At 43.4% G+C, this 20,655-nt stretch overlaps 1 protein-coding gene across 1 annotated transcript in view; it reads left to right on the forward strand.

The window, feature by feature from the left end:
- The window catches only part of CELSR1 (cadherin EGF LAG seven-pass G-type receptor 1), a 168,287-nt gene that overhangs the window by 88,292 nt on the left and 59,340 nt on the right, over positions 1 to 20,655 (forward strand). The window contains exons 5-7 of the mRNA XM_063155885.1: positions 2,785 to 3,007; positions 7,335 to 7,450; positions 10,084 to 10,172. Coding sequence (XP_063011955.1) covers positions 2,785 to 3,007; positions 7,335 to 7,450; positions 10,084 to 10,172 — 428 coding nt within the window. The remainder of the gene's footprint in view (positions 1 to 2,784; positions 3,008 to 7,334; positions 7,451 to 10,083; positions 10,173 to 20,655) is intronic.

Genomic DNA, 20,655 nt, shown 5'->3' on the forward strand with positions numbered 1-20,655 from the left:
GAAGTATATTATTTTAATTTACTTCTTTACACATCATAATGAAAAGAAGTAATAAAAACAATACAATATAACTTTTCTGTAGGCTTTTCTCTTAAATAGTTCTATGCCCGTATAGGTATCTAAACAAACAGTCTATATATTCTTGTTATATCACAGAATTAATACAGAACCATCAATGACTTCCAGCTTAGGCTTTTATATTTCACCTCTGTATTGCCATGGCATTTCCACAGCATGCTGCAATGCCAGGAATCTCTCCTTTTAGCTCACCCTTTTTCTCTCTGTGTATTCAAGCCTCCGTGTTATTTGCTTTTACAAAATACATCATTCTGTTCCCAGAAAGCCTTGAAGATTACATTCTTCTGTGAGTCAGGGAGTTATTTCACAAAATATCCTACTACTTTTTTTAAAGCAACAAACCTCTGTTTTTTCTTTCTGTAGGAATTTTGTTTTTCCACTTTTTTGAGAGTTTTGGTACACAAGATATGTGTATAAGGGCTGTGTTTATGCAGTGGTTCATCAACAAATGCTTGCTGTAGTGTCCTCTTAAAACATCTGATGCCTGTGTGCACCATATCCTGTATACTGAGGGATATCTTGGATGATATATACACTTTTTTCCAAAAGAAACACATTATAGAGCGTTTAAAAATATTAAGGAAAGTGTATTCACATAATCTTGCCTGATATGTAGAGCTCATCAATGGAAACAGGAAAATATTTATCAAGTGATTTTCACAGCATTTCACTTAATATATTAAAGTGAGAATATAGGAGTGCTGAAGGGGAGAAGCTCTAAGCACAGGCTTGGACTCAAGGCTGTGTGGGTTATTAGTTCAGAGTAATGCACAGAGCAGGTCCATCCCCCAGAGCTGGCCCCACCTGGCTGGGGTGTGCCTGGCTCCTGATCACAGCAGCCTTGTGTTTGCTCCTGCATTTTGCCAGCTTAAGCCATACCTGGTCTGAGAGGCAAGTGATGCTGATGCAAGAAGAAAAAGGCAGCAAAGCCAGAGAGCCAAAACCACAAAGCTGCCCACCTCACCTTATCTCAGAGATCACTGCCCTTGGGGCAGTGGCTAAGCCAGCTGCAAACCATGGCATTTGCAGCCTGGCACAGCAGGGAGCTGCAGCCCCAGCTCTGGGTGCCCTGTACTGCTGCCTTCAGCCTCCCAGTGTGAGCAGCTTTGGCGTGGGAACCTGTGGGAGCTGGGCTGTGGAGCACTAAATGGAACAAAACTTTCCATTTAAATTTGCCTTTGCTAATGAGTCACTGCCCACAGCTCCTGCTGCTTTTACTTTCCTGCAGGAATGTGTTTTCACGGTTTTAACTGTGCTTGGATCAATCACAGGACCACAGAATGGTCAGGGTTGGAAGGGGTCTCTGCTCCTCCTGCCAAAGCAGGGTCACACACAGCAAGTTGCACAAGATCATGTCCAGATGGGTTTTGAATATCTCCACTGAAAGAGACTCCACAGCCTCTCTGGGAAGCCCATTCCAGTGCTCTGTCATCCTCAAAGGACAGAAGGTTTTTCTCATTCTCAGATGGAATTTCCTGCCTTTCAGTCTGTGCCTGTTGCCCCTTGTCCTATTGCTGAGCACTGTAAAGAGCCTGTCCCAATGTAATTGTATCATCTGGTGGCACTGGTGATGCAAACACTGAAGTGTTAGAAATGTATTCCTTCAGCTGGCTGTGTTAAGTAGTATCTTTCTACATTTAATTGTCAGGCACCATTACTGGGTTCAATTCAACTGTATATGCCACCTCCAGTTTCTCTGAACAGTTTTACATGTGGGATGTGAACATACCATAAGAATACACATGTCAAAACACCAATGTTAACTAATTAACTCTCACAGAGGGTTTGGCTTTCTGTGCAACGATAATCCAGCAGCTGCTTTTGTCCCAGCCACAGCAGATATTTTAAAATTAATATCCTCTGTACTTTTTTTTTTTTTTTAATTGGAATTCATTCTCAGATTTTGAGCAACCACAGGACAGAAACCCATGGCATACATACAAAGCAAGACACTGCATTCTTTACTGTTGTATTTAACACATCCTACTACATGCTTTGGGGATGAATAAAGATAAATTATTTAGGGATGAAAAAACTTAGCAAGTGGCACACAGAATCCATAACTTCTATGGAGAGTTAATATGCCCTTCTCCAAAGGGTTCAGAAAATTGTCATCACCTGCAGGATGCATGTGTGGGAAAAGGTGGAAGCAATCTCTCTGTCATCTGTATCCTGCTTGTTGTTACTATAGACATTTTGAGAGCTTTGTCATGAGCTCAGCCATGTCCTGCTGCCACCATGGGCAGCAAAGCCAAATCCCATTTGAGACAAAGTGAAACCATTTATCTGTTTTACACAATTTCCAACTATAGTGACACACCAAAACAATTTCCACATATTTTGGTTGACAGAGAATGTGCAGGGTTTTACCTCCTCCCATCTAGATCTGTCACCAGGTCTGTATTTGTCACTCAGTTTGGAAGCAGCCAAGGAAGCTGAAAACCATAGGCCAATGTTGTTGGATATTTGCAAGAGGATTGCTCAGCAAATCACATTTCACACACCTCTGAAAATTCTGCATTCTGAGGAAGATGCAGCATTCTTACCCCCAGCAATCACAGGCTTGTACCTCACTTGCTTGGGGAATCAGGTGCAAAAGTTTGGAAGCAGCTTGACCTGCAGCAGAACCCCTTGGGTAGCTGAGTGTCTCGGCTTGGTGCTGGGCTGAGGTGCCCCCTTCCCTGACGTGTGCATTTCCCGTTGCAGGAGAGTCGTGCGAGGTGAACGCGCGCTCCGGCCGCTGCGCGCCGGGCGTGTGCAAGAACGGGGGCACCTGCGTGAACCTGCTCATCGGGGGCTTCAAGTGCGAGTGCCCCCCCGGCGAGTACGAGCGGCCCTACTGCGAGATGACCACCAGGAGCTTCCCCCCTCAGTCCTTCATCACCTTCAAGGGGCTGCGGCAGCGCTTCCACTTCACCGTCTCCCTCATGTGAGTGCCAGCGGGAAGGGTTCTGGGGCTGGCGGCTTCTCACTCAGCTTGGGACTGTTTGTCATGTACTGGTGGCCACCAAAGAGCTGCCCCTGAAGGTCACTGCAGGGATGTCTGACAGTGACTCCCGTGAGCAGGGCATGTTATTTGAAAGATTTGATTTTCTGCCTTGCTGTGCATGTTTCTCTGTTGCTGACTCACGACCTTCCCTGTTGGAGCGGGGAGAAGAGATACCAGGACCACTCTGGCCACCTATCACCAGCCTTGAGCTGCAGCAGTGCTGGGGTGAATGTTGGGCTTGACACCTGTACTGTCTGGGCCTTTGGCTTCCTGACCTTCAGCCCAGCTTCAGAACCAAACCATTTGTGCTCCTTGTTTGTGAGCACTCTTCCCATCTCCTGTTTCCCCACCTGTGAGAGGACCTGGGCATGTCAGGCCATGGCTGACCACAGTCTGATCCTTCTCAGGTTCTTGCTTTGGGACAACCCCAACTGGTCCAGCTCCTCACTTAGCTCCTTCTGGCCTTCACACCCAGGTCCTGCTTCTGGTCCCATTCCAGCTCCCAGTCTTATCCCCATCCCACCTGCCCCAACATCCACATGTTGGACAGTTTTCTTCTGGGCTCTCACTTTTGCCCTGGGGGTGCTCAGGTAGGCAAGGAGGAGAAATGATAGCTGCCACAGCCATGGGCAAGGGCTCTCCCTCACCAGGGAAAAACCCCCCCTTCTGGAGAAGACTTCATGGCTCATAGGGCTTGGTGTGGAGCCAGAGCTCCAGGTGCACAGATGCCTCTTCTCTGGGGAAGGGCTGGGTTTGCAGCTCTCCCATGGTTTAGCTGGGCAGGATTGACTTTTGGTTTTCCCTCACAGCTGACTGAGTAAACAACACAAAATGTGTTATTGACCCCAAAGAGCAGAGCTGGGGATTTTTTGATAGGTACAGCAGCAGCTGCAAGGGCAGAGCTGTGTGTGTATCTGCCCAGAGAAAGTGCTCAGGGAGGTCAGACAGGCTTCAGGCTCATGTCTCCTCCAGCACCCAGCCATTACCTGGTGTTTCATATCTGTCAGGAGCCAGGTCAGTTTTTTACAGCATGTTTTTCAGTATTGTTCTTTAGCATAGTTTACTTTCCTGAGGTAAGATCCCAGAGAGACCCCCCCCATGTAAATACTTTGGTTAATAGAAATAAGTAATGCCCCATCCTTGTAAATGTTCAAGGCCAGGCTGGATGGGACTTGGAGCAACCTGGTCTAGTGGCAGCTGTCCCTGCCCATGGCAGGGGGCTGGGACTGGATGGCCTTTATGGTCCCTTCCAATGCAAACTATCATTTTATGATTTCTACCATTTATGTTTCATCTGCCTTAATCCTAAAGTCAAAATTTTATGGAATCTTGAAATTTTGGTTAAATCAGAAAGCACAGATGTGGTTTGCACACAAGCCAAGGCAAGGGAGAGCTGTGCCTGTGAAGATTGTTTTAGAGCATCAGGTCTAAGTGCACAGAAAAACCAAGGAGCAAAAGGCTCTGTTGGATTTGTCAGACCCACAGTGAGCAAACAAAGGTGCAGTCTGGGCTGGCTGCCAGCTTGAATTGCCTGCACTACCCTTGACTTGTCCCCTCAGCCATGAGGTGTCATTTTTCAGGCTTTTGGAAAGAGAGCTTTGACGTTTAGGGTGCTTTAAGTTAAAATTACTCAAATGCCCTGTGTAGGGGTTATTGAGAAATAGCAAAGTACTGTACAAGGGTAGTCCTTACACCAGGGCTTCTTCACCATCTTTAGAACCACAATGGCTTGTTTAGTCATGAGCTAAGCACTGCCTACTCCATTTGGTGTGACTATAAGAATTCTAGGCCATTATGAGGTTCACCCCCCACTGCCTGGAATGGCCACACGTTTAGCTTTTCATACCTGAAGTTCACTTTTATTTACACTAGCTATTTCTTTGGCTTTTATTAATCCTTCAGTGGAGGAGGAAAACATCATGTGAGGACCTGCAAGATTTAGCAGATTGACTGCTAACGATGATGATTTACCATTACATGTTTTGTGATTTGGAAGCATTTGTAAAATCCCAAGGAGTCCAGCTTCCCTCAGCCTCAATGACCCACTCCTAGCAAAGAGTAGAATATTTGCCTTGTCCAGTCTCATAACTAAAATGTCTTTTTAAGTATTTAGCTTACTGACCATGCATGTCTTTCTGCTCCCAATATTATGTACCTCCCTTGCTTAATTCCAACATTTACTACTCCTTCACTCAAGAGACACTGTTAGTGGAGAGGTTTTCTCATTATTTATGCAAAATTCTGTAAGAAAGAGAGTATTTTGTTTCCTGTGTCATGAAATGAAACATATCCCTTCTATTAAAAAGCAGCATTTTTCCCCCAGCTGGTGGGTGACAACCAGACAAGTTCAAAAGCAGTAGTGCTTTTAACAAGTATAATATAAAAGTTGCTTTTGACTAGTGGCAAAGAGTGAAACTGAGCACAGATAAAGAGATGTACAAAATGGCTTAATAATGTATTAGTGTAATAAATAATGGTTTCATACTAAAAATTATTGTAGGAAATTGTAAGAATATGAGAAAATATATTCAAAAAGAACTAAGCTTCCTGTTATTGCTGCCAGACTAAATCTTCCTGCCCACTGAAGAGGCAGCACTAGCATTATTCTGCACAGATGTAATCAAAACATTTGGATGAAGCAGTTATCCATGAAAAAATAGTCTTGGGAAATGTTTTACAGGAACTGTATTCCTTTGGATGGAATGTTTGACGGTGAAAAGTGAAAATTAAATCCATGTTTTGATAATATTGGTATATTTCAATGATATTGTTGTAATTAATTTAGTTTGCATTTTATTTGTATACCATTATACTATGATAAGAATAGAAATAAATATGTATATCAAAACTGATTAAAAGTAATCAAAACATTAATCAATATTTTTATGGACTATAAAGCATATTCTTTGAAATTTGAATTTTACAGGAAATATCAAATCTGTGACTTCTGTTTTTTGAACCAGAACAATTCATTATCCTTCAAAAACATTAAAAAATATATGAATAAAATTTCCCATTTCCATGTAGCTCAAATTCTGAAAGGTCTCTACTCAGTGGGATCCACAGCATACATATGTCTGACAAACAACTTCTGGTAAAAATTATTCTTTATCTTTGGAACCTTTTCTTTCAAATACCAACCTTAGTATTCTAAAATACTGCTTCATTCCCATTCTCTGAAATGCAGGTTTTGCTGCATCACGTGAGAGTCTTGCCATTAGACATGATATGACAGGCACAAGAGTCACTTCTTCTGTCTGTGGAAGACAGATTTCATTTCATTAGCTGTGTTCAGTATTTCATTCATTTGTAGGAAAATGGGTTAATTTAAATCAGGCATATTTCCTGAAGTTCAAGATACAAAATCAGACTAAATTGCCATTGGGAAACGCAAGAAATTCCCATGGTTTCTCTCTTTTTCTCTCTTTATCTAATATTAATATTTGTAAAAATGTTTATGTAAAGTGTAATATTTTTTTTGCATTTCTGAGTAGATGAAAGCTGTGTGCAACTCTCCAGAGATAAGAGAGTTCAATTAAAAAATATGAAATACTCACAACGAGCAGAAATTTTTTAAAAATGGTCTGTGCTGACATAAAAAAGTAGGCTTTTTTAAAAGTGGGGTTTCCCCTTTTTCTGCAAGAAAGATACATCCGATATTAGTAGCACAAGATAAACAAAATCCAAATGCACCTGTTGGTGCTGATCTAGTGAAATCATTTGAGTGTTTATTTTCCTTCTTCCAATTGACTGACCTGTTGATTGACTAACTCTGATTTTCCACATGGCATTATTAAAGTAACTATTATCTTTCCCCTTACTCCTCCATCAGGCTTTTTTAGTCAGTTGATGACTGTCCCAGGACACTGTAGCATTTAGACAGCAAGCAGGCAGCAAGGATCCCCCTGTGAAGTGAAAATGCTTTCTAGCTGTCACACTGTTTGCAGAGTGTAGTAAGTGCTACTGTTTGGTGAGTGTCAGATACTGCTGCTGCATCTTGTGTCTGCCTAATTTTAGCCCTCGTGAGGGTCAGCAGATCTCTGCAGAGTAGATTTCTGTAATTTCCATCTGCTTGCCTTGTTGATTGTGAAAGAGTAGATTTATCCTGCGGCTGACTCCTCAGTTTTATAATTTTCTGTCTGCAGATTGATTCAAAGGCTTGTTTATCTGCTAAACACAATGCCTTCTTTCTTCTGGGTGACTTGACCATCAGTCTTTAATCCATAAGCTGTTAAGCACAAGCTAACTCCATGTCTCTGTGTTCTAGGTTTGCAACCAGGGAGAGGAACGCTCTCCTCCTCTACAATGGGCGTTTCAACGAGAAGCACGACTTCATTGCCTTGGAGATCATCGAGGAGCAGATCCAGCTCACCTTCTCTGCAGGTGAGCTTTCACTTGAGTCCAGCATTCCTCCTTGAAGTCAGGAGGTCCTCTCAAGCCATTTGGAAATGCACTTCAGTGATTTTATATGGGTATTTGCTGCCTCATTAATTTACTGGCTGACATTGCACAGTAAACAAGTGATGCCGGGCGTACTCCAGATTGTAGCGGTTTGTGGTGATTGCTGTCACTGTCGTAGGCAGGAGCTTGTCAACATATCAGTTATAAAAGCCAGAGTTTATGACTACTATAAAAGATTGGCACTAGCCTGAATGTTGGCCTCCAAGCCAATGTTTGCTTAAATTTAAATGAGACTTCATTTTATCATACTGTGATAAATGTTGTATGTTTATACTACACCATCAGAGGTGCATAAATGTTATCTTAAAAATCAATGCAAGCCAAAGGAAAAGCTAGCAGAAGCGAAAATGGCCTGTCATTCATTAGGGATTGGGGAGGAGCAATGCTGTCTCTAGAATGCATTTCTGCCCTGGAGAAGCACGTCCTCTTAGAAGAAGCCATAAAAAACAACGAATTGAAGAGAACTACGAATTGAGAAGAACTGCATGCTCATTGCAACAGTGGCCAGGAAGCAGCAAGTGGCAGCTTTGGCTGCTTTCTGCACTAGGACTGAGCCAGTGTCTTTGGTGCTTGTAGGAGAAGAGAGAGGGGAGGGCTGACAAGCAAAGTTCAGGCAGGACATATGCCCAGAAACAGATCTGTACTTTTGGTGGCAAGGCTTTGGTGACTTAATGAAATCTCAGTAGTGCAGACAAACTCTGGTTGTCACAGGTTTAAGCTATTTTTCTACTGAAACTAAAACAAATATCTGGAAATGGCTGTTGTCCTGTAAGTCAAGTGGAGTTATGTGTAGGTCAAGTGAGATGTTTGTGCCACTGTATTGGGCACATAGTTCAGGAAATAATCCTGCTATTTCCCATTATCCATATTCAGACAGACATGTGGGCTCCAGTCATTTTTATTTTTGTGGCAAGTGAGACACTGCAAGCAGTAAAGCCATAGAGGCAGAAGCACAGCCTGCATTGGTGTTGCACACTCATCACCAGTGATGGCTGCTGCCCTCAGACCCCATGGTAAATCCTGTGTGACCCCATTGATTTACCAGCAATGCTGAGTGCATAGTGGGCCCGTTGGGTTGAAGGTATCCAGTTACATTTCCCCTTTATTACCTCAAAGTTGTCCAAATTAGATTTTAAGGCAGGTTTCTGAATGGATTAGTGTAAGGAAATAACATGCTGCAGAGAGATGTCCTTTCTTCTGCAGCTCTGCTTCACCTGTCTAAACTTGAATCAAATTGCTTGGAAGGTACCCCGAGGATGACTGGGAAAAAAATAAATTCTGCTTGCACTTATATGCATTTAAATGTGAAGGAACTCCTTTAAGATACATGAAACTAAATTTAGATTTGCACTGCTGCACCTGAGAGCAGGTCTGGTCCTGCACATTACAAATGGTATTTTCTTTGGAAGGAGAATGGTTTATGTTTTATAGTTTTAAGTGGCTTTTAATGAACAGTACAAGTTTTGGACACCTGATCTCACTGTGTTACATGTCGCAACAACTTTTTCTCAGAAAGCAGAGCAAAAGGATTGCAGAACAGCGACCTTCCTTTTGCAGACACTTGATAGCTGAATAGAAAGCTCAATTATTTGTATAGATTTTATCACTAAATGATAAAAACCATCACAGCAGGATGTCATACATGCTAAACTGAAATATGTATTATTTAAATCACAGAAACATATGGGATGGGAGTTAAAGGAGAGTAGGGAACACAAGAATAATACTTGACTTAGATGTTTATTGCAAATACAGAGTTGAAAGTACATTTTAAGCTCAACAATACTATGAGATTTGTTCATTTACAGGGGCAGTTATTTTTCCTGTGGTTTGTTATGTAGAATTTTCCAACTGTTAAAAAAAAAAAAAGGAAAAAGAAAAGGGAGCAATCCCTTCTCTGTGCCAGGCCTATTATGTACTTTCAACATGAATGTTTATTTTGCTGCTACCTCGAAACAGATATGCCTGGTTTCTGAGCTGGGTCTGCTGACTCTGTCTGGCTTAAAAGCTTTAGCTTTCCAATTGCAATGGCAAAGTCTTACGATAAACACTGAAAGGCTGCCAATAATTTCATTAATCACTGGTAAAGTTTTGCTGAGCCCAAGGTTACCATGGGTTTTATACTAGAGTACTTTTGGATTTCACTTTCTCATCTCTAACAGGGAGTAGCTTCCCTTCCCTGACAAAATATGCCTTTACAAGGCTCATCATACTAAAAAACACTTCAAAGGCTGCTTTTGGCAAAAATGCAGAAAAATTAATGTACATCTCTCCCTCAGTTGATCACTTCAGCAATAGCTGTTTCTACCCAATGCATCTGCTACCACCCTTTGCAGAAGCATGATAAAAACCAACATAATTCACCCAGATGTGCCAGAAGCTGGTTTCTGTGCACCAGAGCGACTCCACAAAACTGGGGGTATTTATTGTCTTGCAGGACAAACCCAGTTTCCTCCCTGATGGAGCAAGGTGGCTGCACCCTGTGCCCAGTGAGAGTCTCTGTGTGCTCCTTGCAGTGCTGGTGACTCACTTTTCCCTGCTGGCTGTCTTTGCAGGGGAGACGACCACGACGGTGGCGCCGTTCATTGCGGGCGGGGTCAGCGACGGGCAGTGGCACTCGGTGCAGGTGCAGTACTACAACAAGGTAAGGCTGCATGTGCTGCTGCTGTTCATACGGCTGCAGGGGCAGCTAGCTCTGACCTGACACAGGCAGGTGACCTGAATTGTGTTTGTTTCACCAGGCACCTTGGTACAGCTCTGCACAAATGGTACTGGTCTTGCTTACCTTGCCCGGGACAAAAATTCTCTCATAGGACGTTTGGGTTTTGGCCCAGGAAGGCAAAACTAGATGTAGTATATTTTTTTTCAGAAGTACTCCTAGGGAAACCTTCATGTGCTTGGAACTATTTTCATTTTCAGTTTTTTAAGCTGTTACAAGTGTCAGTGTGTCTAAACCAACTGATTCACTTGTATCTTGTTAAAAAAATTGTGCTATGCAGGAGCCTTCAGTGTAATAGCTACCAACCATTAGTGTAGAATTTTCTGCAGCAGAGAAAGTTCTTTCCTATAGCTGTCTTTTCTTGTCAAATGATGAATTTAGCTAGCACTAGCTTCTCTGGTTTGGAAAATATGATTATTAAAAGGTTCACAGCTTTCAGTAATAAAGCACTTACTAAGTAACTTTTTGTCTGCTGTATAAAAAGATACACAAGAGAAACTCAAAAGTTGCCACTGCATGCAGTCCATGGCACTCAGACGTGGACTCTGTGGTCCCTGTCCCTCAGCTGCCACTTGGTCACAGGGTCAGTCTGACTAAACTAAAAGCATTGCAGGCTCTCTGTGCAGAGCAGCCATTTCATGATGAACCACAAAGCAGGCTTTTAGAGTGTACAGTGTCACTGTTTACAGGTAGATGTCAGAGATCTTCTCTAAACCATAACAAAAATTAGAGTTCATTTAGTGACTAAGAAGCATGGCTTTTAAGTCTGACATGCTAGAATTTTAGGGGAATCACATAAGGAAATATAGAGGCATTGTTGGCTGTTAAAAAGGAAACAGGATACTGGTGTAGGAAGCTGAATGGAAGATGGAGGATTAATATATGATCAGCAAGTTTTTTATTTCCCAGTGCTGCATCCTTTCATCACAGTTTGTGTGGCAGTTTGAATGGGAGGATTAAAATTTTATTTTGACTCCTAGATAGGATCTCCTAGCCTAAGGATATTTTATTGAGGTAGTAAAAAGCTTTCTATTAGTATTTTATATTTTTTAAAAAATTTTAAACTTAATTAAGTTTTGTGCTTAATATATGCAATATACTCTCTGCTATCTGGAGCCCAGAGAAATAGAAGTGAAACTTGTGTTTCTATGCACACATCTGTGGACACTGTGAAACTCTTCTGCTGTTTCCACGTGTGCATATTTGTTAGAGGATTACTCTGGCAGAGTGCACAGCACTTGCTGAGGCAGTGGAGGGACACTCCAGCTTTCAGGCTCCTGGGCACAGCTGCAGGGAGAGCTGCTGGACCAGCTCACTGAAGTGCCAAGGAGCAGATAAGGGGCCTGAGCAGCAGAGGAACGCTCTTTAAAAGGCAAAGAGATCTGACACAGATGTTAAAAATAAACCCCTGCCTCATTTTCAGGGCTTGCTGTGGTTCAAGCAGACTGGTAGTGAGCCATGTTAGCAGCTGGTGTTTTCTCGTTGTTAACATGTGTGTCCTGTCATCATTTTCTTCTTCTGCCCCAGTTTTTTGAAGTGAAATGAGCCAGTCTCCACTGAACAGGACAAAATTCAGGGCAGAGAGGGAGAGCAGAGAGAAACACCAGGAAACACTGCTGATTTACTGCCTTGCCACTTGTGTGACATGAAAGTGATGAAAAGCAGGGTCATTGTGTGGAGAGCTGCACTGTGCCCTTTGCTGTCCGTGTGAGAGACTGAGGTCATCACCTTCCCCTTAGCAGCATTTATTGCAGGATGGTTAAATTTGGGCTGGAGAGGGGAGCTCACAACATTGAGTAGTAAATGGCACAAGCAGGATATGCTCACCAGTGTGTGTTCAGTGTGCTCTGAGCACTTCCCAGCACATCTGAGAATTGCACATGTTGCCCCAGCTCTCCAGCAGTGGAAGGGGGAGTGGGTGTTGCAGGGCAGGGACAGCTGGAGGCAGCTCTGCAGCCCTGCCCACCAGGCTGCCCCCACACCCTGCCCCAGGGTTAAGCCTTCACCTCAGCTGGTATTTGTACAGCAGTTTCTTGGCTACTTCATGTTTTAACAAAGCTAGAAGCAAAGTTCCTGTGAGGAGGTTGAAAAGACAGGGACAGTTTAGGGATTTGAGTTGTGTCAAGATAAATGGGATGCTGTGTCTAAACTTGACACAGTTGAGATGTTTGAATAACAGGGTACCAAAACTCATGAGTTTTGAAATATGAAATCATGCACACAAATTAGTTTGCAGGTACTGCATCCTTCCACTCTTTCCAAAATCCTACTGCAGTGTCAGTTCATCATCCCAAGGCTACACAGCCCCTTTGTTTTGCTCAGACAATGCATACCCTTTCTGAGCATGCAGAGCTCCCCTGAGCTGTCTCCCTCCTCCCTGTCTCTGGCTCATGTTTGATGCTCACCTTCAGGCCCTTCTCCTCCCTCCTGTCTGCCTCTGTCTTTTCCTGGCAGCAGGGCCACAGGGGCTGCCTCCACCAGCATCCCTTTGGTGCTCCTCCCCCTTTTTCCATTCTGCTCTTTGCCTGGGGAGCTTCTGGTCTTTGCTCCTTTTTAGACATCTCTTGCCAGTGTTGTCTGTGGGAAATGCATAATCATCATCACAGATATCCCTAGAGATCCAATTTATTGATTTGTCTTTCTTGCATTAAAAAACTTCAGCAGCAGCTGTTTTCTTAATAGACACATCCTGGCAATATGCAAGGTCACCCTGCACAAAGTCAGTTTGCTAATAACCATAGTGAAATGAGGAGCAAGTGTAGAAGTGACTCCTGTAAAGTATTTTCTGTGCTTAGCTCAGAAGTGATGTGCTTGGTAATGTTTATCTTTAATGTTGTTGAAAAATGATTGTTTAGAATTAGCTAATAGAATTAACTAATATCAAAAGGTCCCCTGCCACGTGGGGCCAAACACTGGAGCCTCATCAGTAAAAGATAAGTCCAGAGCTGGTTTTGCTGCACTGTGTTTACAGAGAGGCATCAAAGCAGTTCTCTGTCAGTTCAAGTATTTGATGCTTTCTTACCAACCCTGCTATGTGCCAGCACTGTAAAACAATGCAGTAAGGGAGCAGATTGTATCAGAGGAAGGGAAGCAATGTCATTTCATTTACTGTGTAGCGATGGAAATGGATGCTCCCTTCATTGGAAGAAACCAGCTGGGTTCAGCAGAAGTGCCTGAGGGAAGCACATGGAACTTGTACTAAGTGTTGGCTCTGTATTGAATTTCTGGAAGGGAAGACATCAAGGGGGAGGAATTAGAAGTTATAAGACAGCAGAAGTGAACTAGGAGTGTTTTATAACCATTATCTGGTTTCAGTTCTGTGTTAGAAGTTTTTCAGCTTCCCAGTAGCAAGGTATCAGTTTACCTGTTACTTGCCATTGTAGATGTTTGCTGACAGTGGGGGAAGACAGTCAGGAAAGCCACTTGCTGACTCTGATAGCTCAAACACATTATTTAGTGGGGTCCTGATCTTGCAGCCATTAAAATCAATGGGAGGTATTGAATTAAAGGTAACCTGTGGATGACCTGCTTTCTCAAGAAGTATATATTGATAAGAAATTTAGAAGAAATGGAATTAAAAATGTTATTCTGAAAGGAAAAGTGGAAGGAGGGGGAAGATTTCAGCCTGGTAAATAAAACTGATTTTAAAATAGTAGAAACAGCCTGCTGCTTGTCCACAGGATAGCTGGTGTAAGGGGCAGCAGCAATGTCAGCTGCCCTATTTGCCTCAGTACTGTACTTCCTCTCCAGGTGATGAGAATATAGTCAGCCTCTGATGGAGTTTGGTCCTCATCCTTTGGCTCTCCTGAGCCTGCAGCATGAGTGACAGTGACCAGGTTTAGTTGTGCTGGTACTTGTTTGGAATAGGAGCACACCCGTGTTTGATGGTGATGATGCTCAGTAGCAATGGCATTATATGAACTGTCTGGCATTTATTGTACATACAGGTAGGTATTACCTGTAACAGCAGATTTTACTGGACCTTGTAGTGAGTGGTGTTCTTAATTAAGTGCAAAGTTCAAGCCACTTTCCCAAATTCCTGATAGAAGCACAGTTCTGTTCAGCATTTGAGATATACCATCAAACTTATGGTAATGTTTTACCTGACTCATTACCTCAGGGTAGAATTCATCATTTGGCACAACATAAAAATATTTTGAGTATGGACATGTTCCTTTAATTATAGAGGGCATGTACCTGTATATTTGTATTTATATGCTCTGTATATGATGTGTTACTTATACATACATGACATCCAAGTTGCTTAAGGATGTTACTGTTCTGTAGGAAGAAGGTCCTTGTGCTCTCTTTAAGGGAGCACAGGATAGTTTTACCTCAATGACAGAAAACCTGGGAAAAGCATATAGAAACAAGCTCTTAGTGAGTGTCTGATGTGCAGTGCAGTAATTGTGGGGGATAGGGTGAACAAAGCCCTGAATGACTCACTGGGTGACTCACAAAAGGAACAACTTCTGTGTGCTGTTAGGCAGTGCCTGCGGTGGGATCCACTTCCACGGTCAGGAGGTGTAAAATGGTGGGTCCTTAGGAGGGTGTCTCCACTGTACTGGTCTGTCAGTCTCCTAGGATGAGCTATTCAGGACAAATGTTATTCTTTTTCCACTACTGGGATGAGATTTCTTTTCATATCTGATAATCAATAGTAAGCTGCTGTTCTTTCTCTCCCTCCTTGAATGTCTTTGATTGAGACATGCCATGGGTTTTGTTTCAGATACTTGGTTGTCTTGGGAGTAGCCCACACCTTCAGAGTGATTATGGTTAGCAGGGACCTGCTGACTCTCATCCCTGTGTGCTTCCCACCAGCAGAACCCAGACCTGCACTTAGCCTGAAGAGAACTGCAGAGAAAACAGGCAAATTCTTCAGTTAGAGATAAACTTGAAAGAAGTGAGGGTGATTAGGGTTGATCTTCAGTGTGTTGTGAATTCAAAGGACAGGAGATGCATTGCTCTCTATTAGACTCACATATGAATTAAAAAATTTCCTGCCTGTGGTAAGTAATGGTTTCTCTTGAGTTAACTGGCCTTCATCTGGGGCAAGCTGCAGCTTGAATATCACTGAAGACTGAGTTAATACTGAAGAGATTTAGCTGTCAGCCTACTCATGCACTAGAATTTGCCAGTACCTTCCCATCTCATGGAGGTTTTATCCCTCATCCACTGGCTGAAAGCTGTTTACAGTGCCAGAACACCCTGTGTTTCAGTGCCAAGTCCCACTTGTATCTTATTTTCCATAAGGTGGGTACAGCAGCTCTCCCCTTGTGCTTGCTCAGCAGGTGAATGAGTGGGTGGGAAGGCAGCTCCCTCCCTCCCCTGGGGGCTCCTTGGCTAAAGCTGATCCTGAAGGGCTAATTTACCATGCCCCCACAGCTGTGTGTAGCACCACAGAGCTGATTCTTTGAAGTCTGCATCCACAAATCCTCCATACTATGGATCACCAGTAGTGCCACAGACTGGCTGTGGATGCCAGGGGTGGCATCTGGGCAAAACCCACCAGCTCCATGTCTGGGACACCTCAGTGAGCCCCATTTGTTCATGCCATCTGAGTGGGACACCTCAGTGAGCCCCATTTGCTCATGCCAGCTGTGTGGGGCTCTCCAGCACTGCTGGACAGAGCTTGTGTGCCTTGCTGTGATCCAGCTGTGGGCAGCTGAGGGTCTTGAAGATGGTGTGGATTTGAGAGTGCTGCCAGCTAAGGCAGACTTGGGATGAAGCTGTTCACAACAGAGAAACAGATCCTATCTGCACCTGCTCAGGACTTAGGATAAAGTGGAAGGAAGGGCAGGGTCATGGAGGACAAGTCAGGAAGAAAAAAAGCATTTCCAGGCCAGGTCAGGGTTTCATATGATGCTGTTCCTGTGGCTAGTCAGACAATATGGTGGTCAGAAAGAGGAATGTCATGTGGAAGTTCTGTGAATATAGGTGTCCTTTAAAGAGGCATAAATTAAGAGCATAACTGAAGATAGTATCTGTCAATGCTCTTAATGAGATGCTCTTAAAAGCATCTGCTGGTCTGTTCTGAACCACCCACTTTCACTCCATGTACACTCTTCATCTCCATGTGCAGTTTTTGTCATGCCCAAGTGTACTGGGTTTGGCTGGGGTAAAGTTAAGTTTTTTCCCAGTAGCTAATATGGGCTGTGTCTTGTGTTTGTGCTGAAGGCAGTGTTGGCAATGCAGGGACATTTGAGTTGCTGCTGGGCAGGGCTTACACAAAGTCAAGGACTTTTCTGCTCCTCAGACTGCCCAGCAGTGAGGAGGCTGGTGGTGCACAAGGAGCTGGGAGGGACAGGCAGGACAGCTGCCCAGAGGGGAACCCCGTGCCATATGATTGAAGGGAAGGAGGAGGAATGGGGGGATGTTCACAGTGATGACATTTGTCTTCCCAAGTCACTGTTACATGTGACAGAGCCCTGCTTTCCTGAGGATGACTGAACATTTTTGGGCCCATGGAAAGTGGTGAATGAATGCCTTGTTTCGCTTTGCATGTGTGCACAGCCTTTGCTTTACCTATTAAAGTGTCTTTATCTCAACCAACAAATTTTCTCACTTTTACCCTTCTGATTCTCTCCCCCATCCTTTTGTGGGGAAAGAGAGTGAGCAGCTGTGTGGGGCTTAACAGATAAAGACTTTCTATAATTCCTCTATAAGGAGGAAAGACCTTGAGATAAAAATTGCAATGTTTACCTGGCAAGCTTGGATATGTAAAGGGAAGGTTACTGGGTTTGGGGTTTGCTGAGTTTTTGCATTTCTGGGGAGCTAAGGATGTATCCCCCCATTTTCTAAATGAAGCAGAAAAATCAACCAGTTGCAAAGTACAGTCCTGTATAGCCCCTGTATTGCTTATACTCTTGCATGCCTTATGTCTGCCACTCGTGGGCAGAATTATCTTCAGGATTATCTTTACAGCAAATCTCTAACATTCATCACTGCCTTTGTTTTACTAGAGCCTCTGTTCTGATTCTGGGAGCTCGTGTCACACAGCTGCCAAACAGTGGCCAGAGGCAGAGCACTGCTGAACAACTTGAGGATGTGTACACAAAACTTTTATTTTAAAACTCAGGTCCACCCCTGTTCTCCCACCCAGGAGCCAGCTGAGAGCAAGTTTCATGCAGCCACCTATCACCAAGAGGGGATGACACAGTTATACCCCAAAAATCAAGATCTGTAGGGCTGTGTGTTGTTGTACTGGTGGGCAGCTGAAGCTTGGTGGCCACTTGCAGTCCCCTGATAGGGGCAGGCAGGAGGTGCCTTTTAATCCAAGGGCAGAAGCACAGGTGGCACAGGCAGTGCAGGCAGTGGCAGTGGTGCAGCTCTGTGCTGGAGAGGTTAATGCAGCAATTTGTTTTCATAGGGTGGGATGAGTGCAGCAACCTGTGACAGTGCTGCAGAGACAAGCACAGACCCTGCTGCCTCTGGCACACGTGCTCTGCACGAGGTGCCTTTGGAGCTGACAGATAGGTTATCTTGTTTCCTTCTGAAAACACAGACCTCCTCTGATGATGGCAAATTTGCCTGTTATGGAAATATATTCTGTATCCAACACTGACAATTGATTTTGTCACTTTGCCTTGAAAAAAAAAAAGGCAGAGTGCCTTTCACTACAACATTGTAGTGAAACTCAGACTGTGACAATTGTGCCAAAAGACAAGGATGGCACTGATTGCTGCTCTCTTTCCTGTAAAGGGAACCAATCCTTGTTGGACTGGGTTCTCAGCACTGTTGCCCCAGGACCAGCAGGCAGAACCAGGCAGTAGCTCAGCACAGGCTTCCCTGTGCCACCCCACTCCCACCTCGTGTGAGCTTTCCAGCACAAACACCGTGTTTGCTCAGCTCTTGGTCTCCCTGCTGAGCCTGCCAAGGCGCTGCCAGCACTGTGGGTGATTTATGAGGCAGGCACATGCCTGCAGCTCAATAGGGATTGCCAGCTCCTTGGAGAAAAGCCACATAGCTGCCACCAGCTAGGCATAACTTTGTCATTGGACCCTGGGTGCAAGACACTGCCCTCACAGTATCCAAGACACCACCCAGTATCGTTTACCTCTGAATCTGAGCGGTCAGGAAAAGTGGTTGGTGATTAAATTCTTAGATTGGTATTTGGTATTGCCCCTTGTGCTGGGCAGCACCTCTCACACCAGAGCAGGATTGCCCAGCTGAATGCTGAGTTTTTTAACTTGGTTGGAAAAGACAGACAGACCCCAACAGAAGTCAAATAACTGGAAAAACAATTAGCAATAATGTTTGGGTATGACTTATGCAGATGTCTATCACTGGTGACATCGGAGCAGATTTAATTGTGATCTGAGGGAGAATTTTTGAAGTTAATCCTCTTGGTGGCTCCCAGACTAATTTGTTAAGGGATTGAGGGAGATTTTCTAAACAAACAATGCAGTTGTTGAAGATTATGGTAATGCCACTGTTGATCAGATGTGGCACTGCCAGAGTTTGGATTTTGCTGGCTCAGATTGACATACTGTGTTTACAGCATTTGTGATTGACACAGACCTGCTCCAGCATTGCTTGGCATTGTCTGATAAAGAAAAATGCAGAACAGTAATTGCCATGTCAAGCAAACCTGGAGGTGGAGAGGTACTGGAAATACTGAAAATGTTATTCAATTAGGAGCACCCTACTTCTCTGAGCATATTTTTCCAGAAGGAAATAGAATTTTGTGGCATTTCAAAACCTAAATTCATGGTATTTCTAAGAAATGCCAATAGATCTTTTAAAGGCTCTCCTAAGTGTGCAAGGCAGCACATTACAACATAGTGCTTCCTCTTAAAAGAAACCACATATTCTTACTTAAGATTTAACCATATTTCTTCCAATGTTATCATTCCCTTATCACCCATCTCATTGTGAATTGTTTAACAGCAGGATGTACAGCAGGGTCTAGAGGCCAGTGATGTTACAGCAAGGTGGTGGATGGTGCTAACATCCAGCAGTGTGCATGGTACACCTCACAGATCATCAATTTGTGCTGGATGCCTTTCCTTCTATGGCATTTTCATGGGATCAAAAGTTCTGCCATGGCTTATGCACAGGGAAGCCTGCAGGACACCAAAACCACAGGGAGCATGACCACAGTCAGTTCATTAGCTCATGTTTTTGAGGATTTAGCTGTACTTACCCATGTAACTGGGGGGCCTGATCTTCACAGAGAAAGGGTTTCTTCACAGGGTTTCTTCAGCTTTACATGAAAAAAAGCATTTCAAGTGTAAAAGTCACTTTCTTTTCCAGCCACAACCAAATTTTTTAAGCAGCGTCCTGAGAGACATTAATGTTTAATTTAGTTCTCAGCTCAAGAGGGTAAGGAAATTTGACTGGAATACCAAGGTGGTTAGCCAGAAGCAGGTTATGAAGTTTTTTTACAACTTTCTTACAAGAACAGAAGTTGCTGTATCAGCAGATTATTGTCCTTTTTGGTGGGTAGGCTTGTATACTGGTGAAAGATGTGGTAGGTAGTGCTGGAGGCTCATGTACAATATGTATGAGGAATTTGTAGCTATGCATTTGTATTACTGATCTGTATTTTTGGTGCTACTGGGCATGACCACTTAAAAAAAACCCCTAGCAATTAAAATTGCAAGCAGGTAGAGGAAGGAAAGAAATTTAGATTTTCATTACTGAATGCATTGTGCATTTTACATTTGAAGTTCAGAATGTTGCTCTAGTCAAACACATAAAATATGTTCTTTGTGTCTGAATGCAAAAGATATCATTTCCCACATGCTCAGAACTCAATTTTTAAAATGCCATGAGAAAAGGTAATCTCAGAAAAAAATAGTTCCTTTTATGAGTCATTTCCTGGTTTTCTGGTTCATGATTCATACACTCACATCCTTGCTGAGGTCAAATTCATCCTCTTCCACCCAAATCCAGAGGATCATCAATGAAAGTCCTCCTCTAGGTAAGACCATAGATTTGCTGTATAGAAACTGAACCTGGACAGATTCTGATTAGAATTAATATACCTGCCCACAGTTCTGATGTTCTTGCTGTCCTCTGAAATCTTTAAATCAAGTCAGTATTTCACTTTCTAAAGAAACATTTTCGCTTGGGTGCAAGTGATGTTATTGAGCAGGACTCACTGGGTTATATTCTGTGGTTGTATAAAGCAAAAGACTGATTAGATGAGAACATGAGTCCCATAGATTCAAAAAATGTGACAGAATCCTGTGAAAGCCTGTCTTGAGTTCCAGCCTGCAGTATTGCAGGTGGAAAGCTCAGAGGGAGCAGAATTGTTGCTGCACATTTGCCCTGTTCTTACACACTTGCACAGCATCTACCACTCCCTCAGTGGGACTTTGGTCTGGCCTATGGCAACCATTTACATTCCTAACATCTCCTGAAAAGCACTGGAGGGCTGCCTGGCTAATATTTACTTTTTCTT

The sequence above is a fragment of the Melospiza melodia genome, chromosome 4, assembly GCF_035770615.1.
Source record: "Melospiza melodia melodia isolate bMelMel2 chromosome 4, bMelMel2.pri, whole genome shotgun sequence".
Lineage (NCBI taxonomy): Eukaryota > Metazoa > Chordata > Aves > Passeriformes > Passerellidae > Melospiza > Melospiza melodia.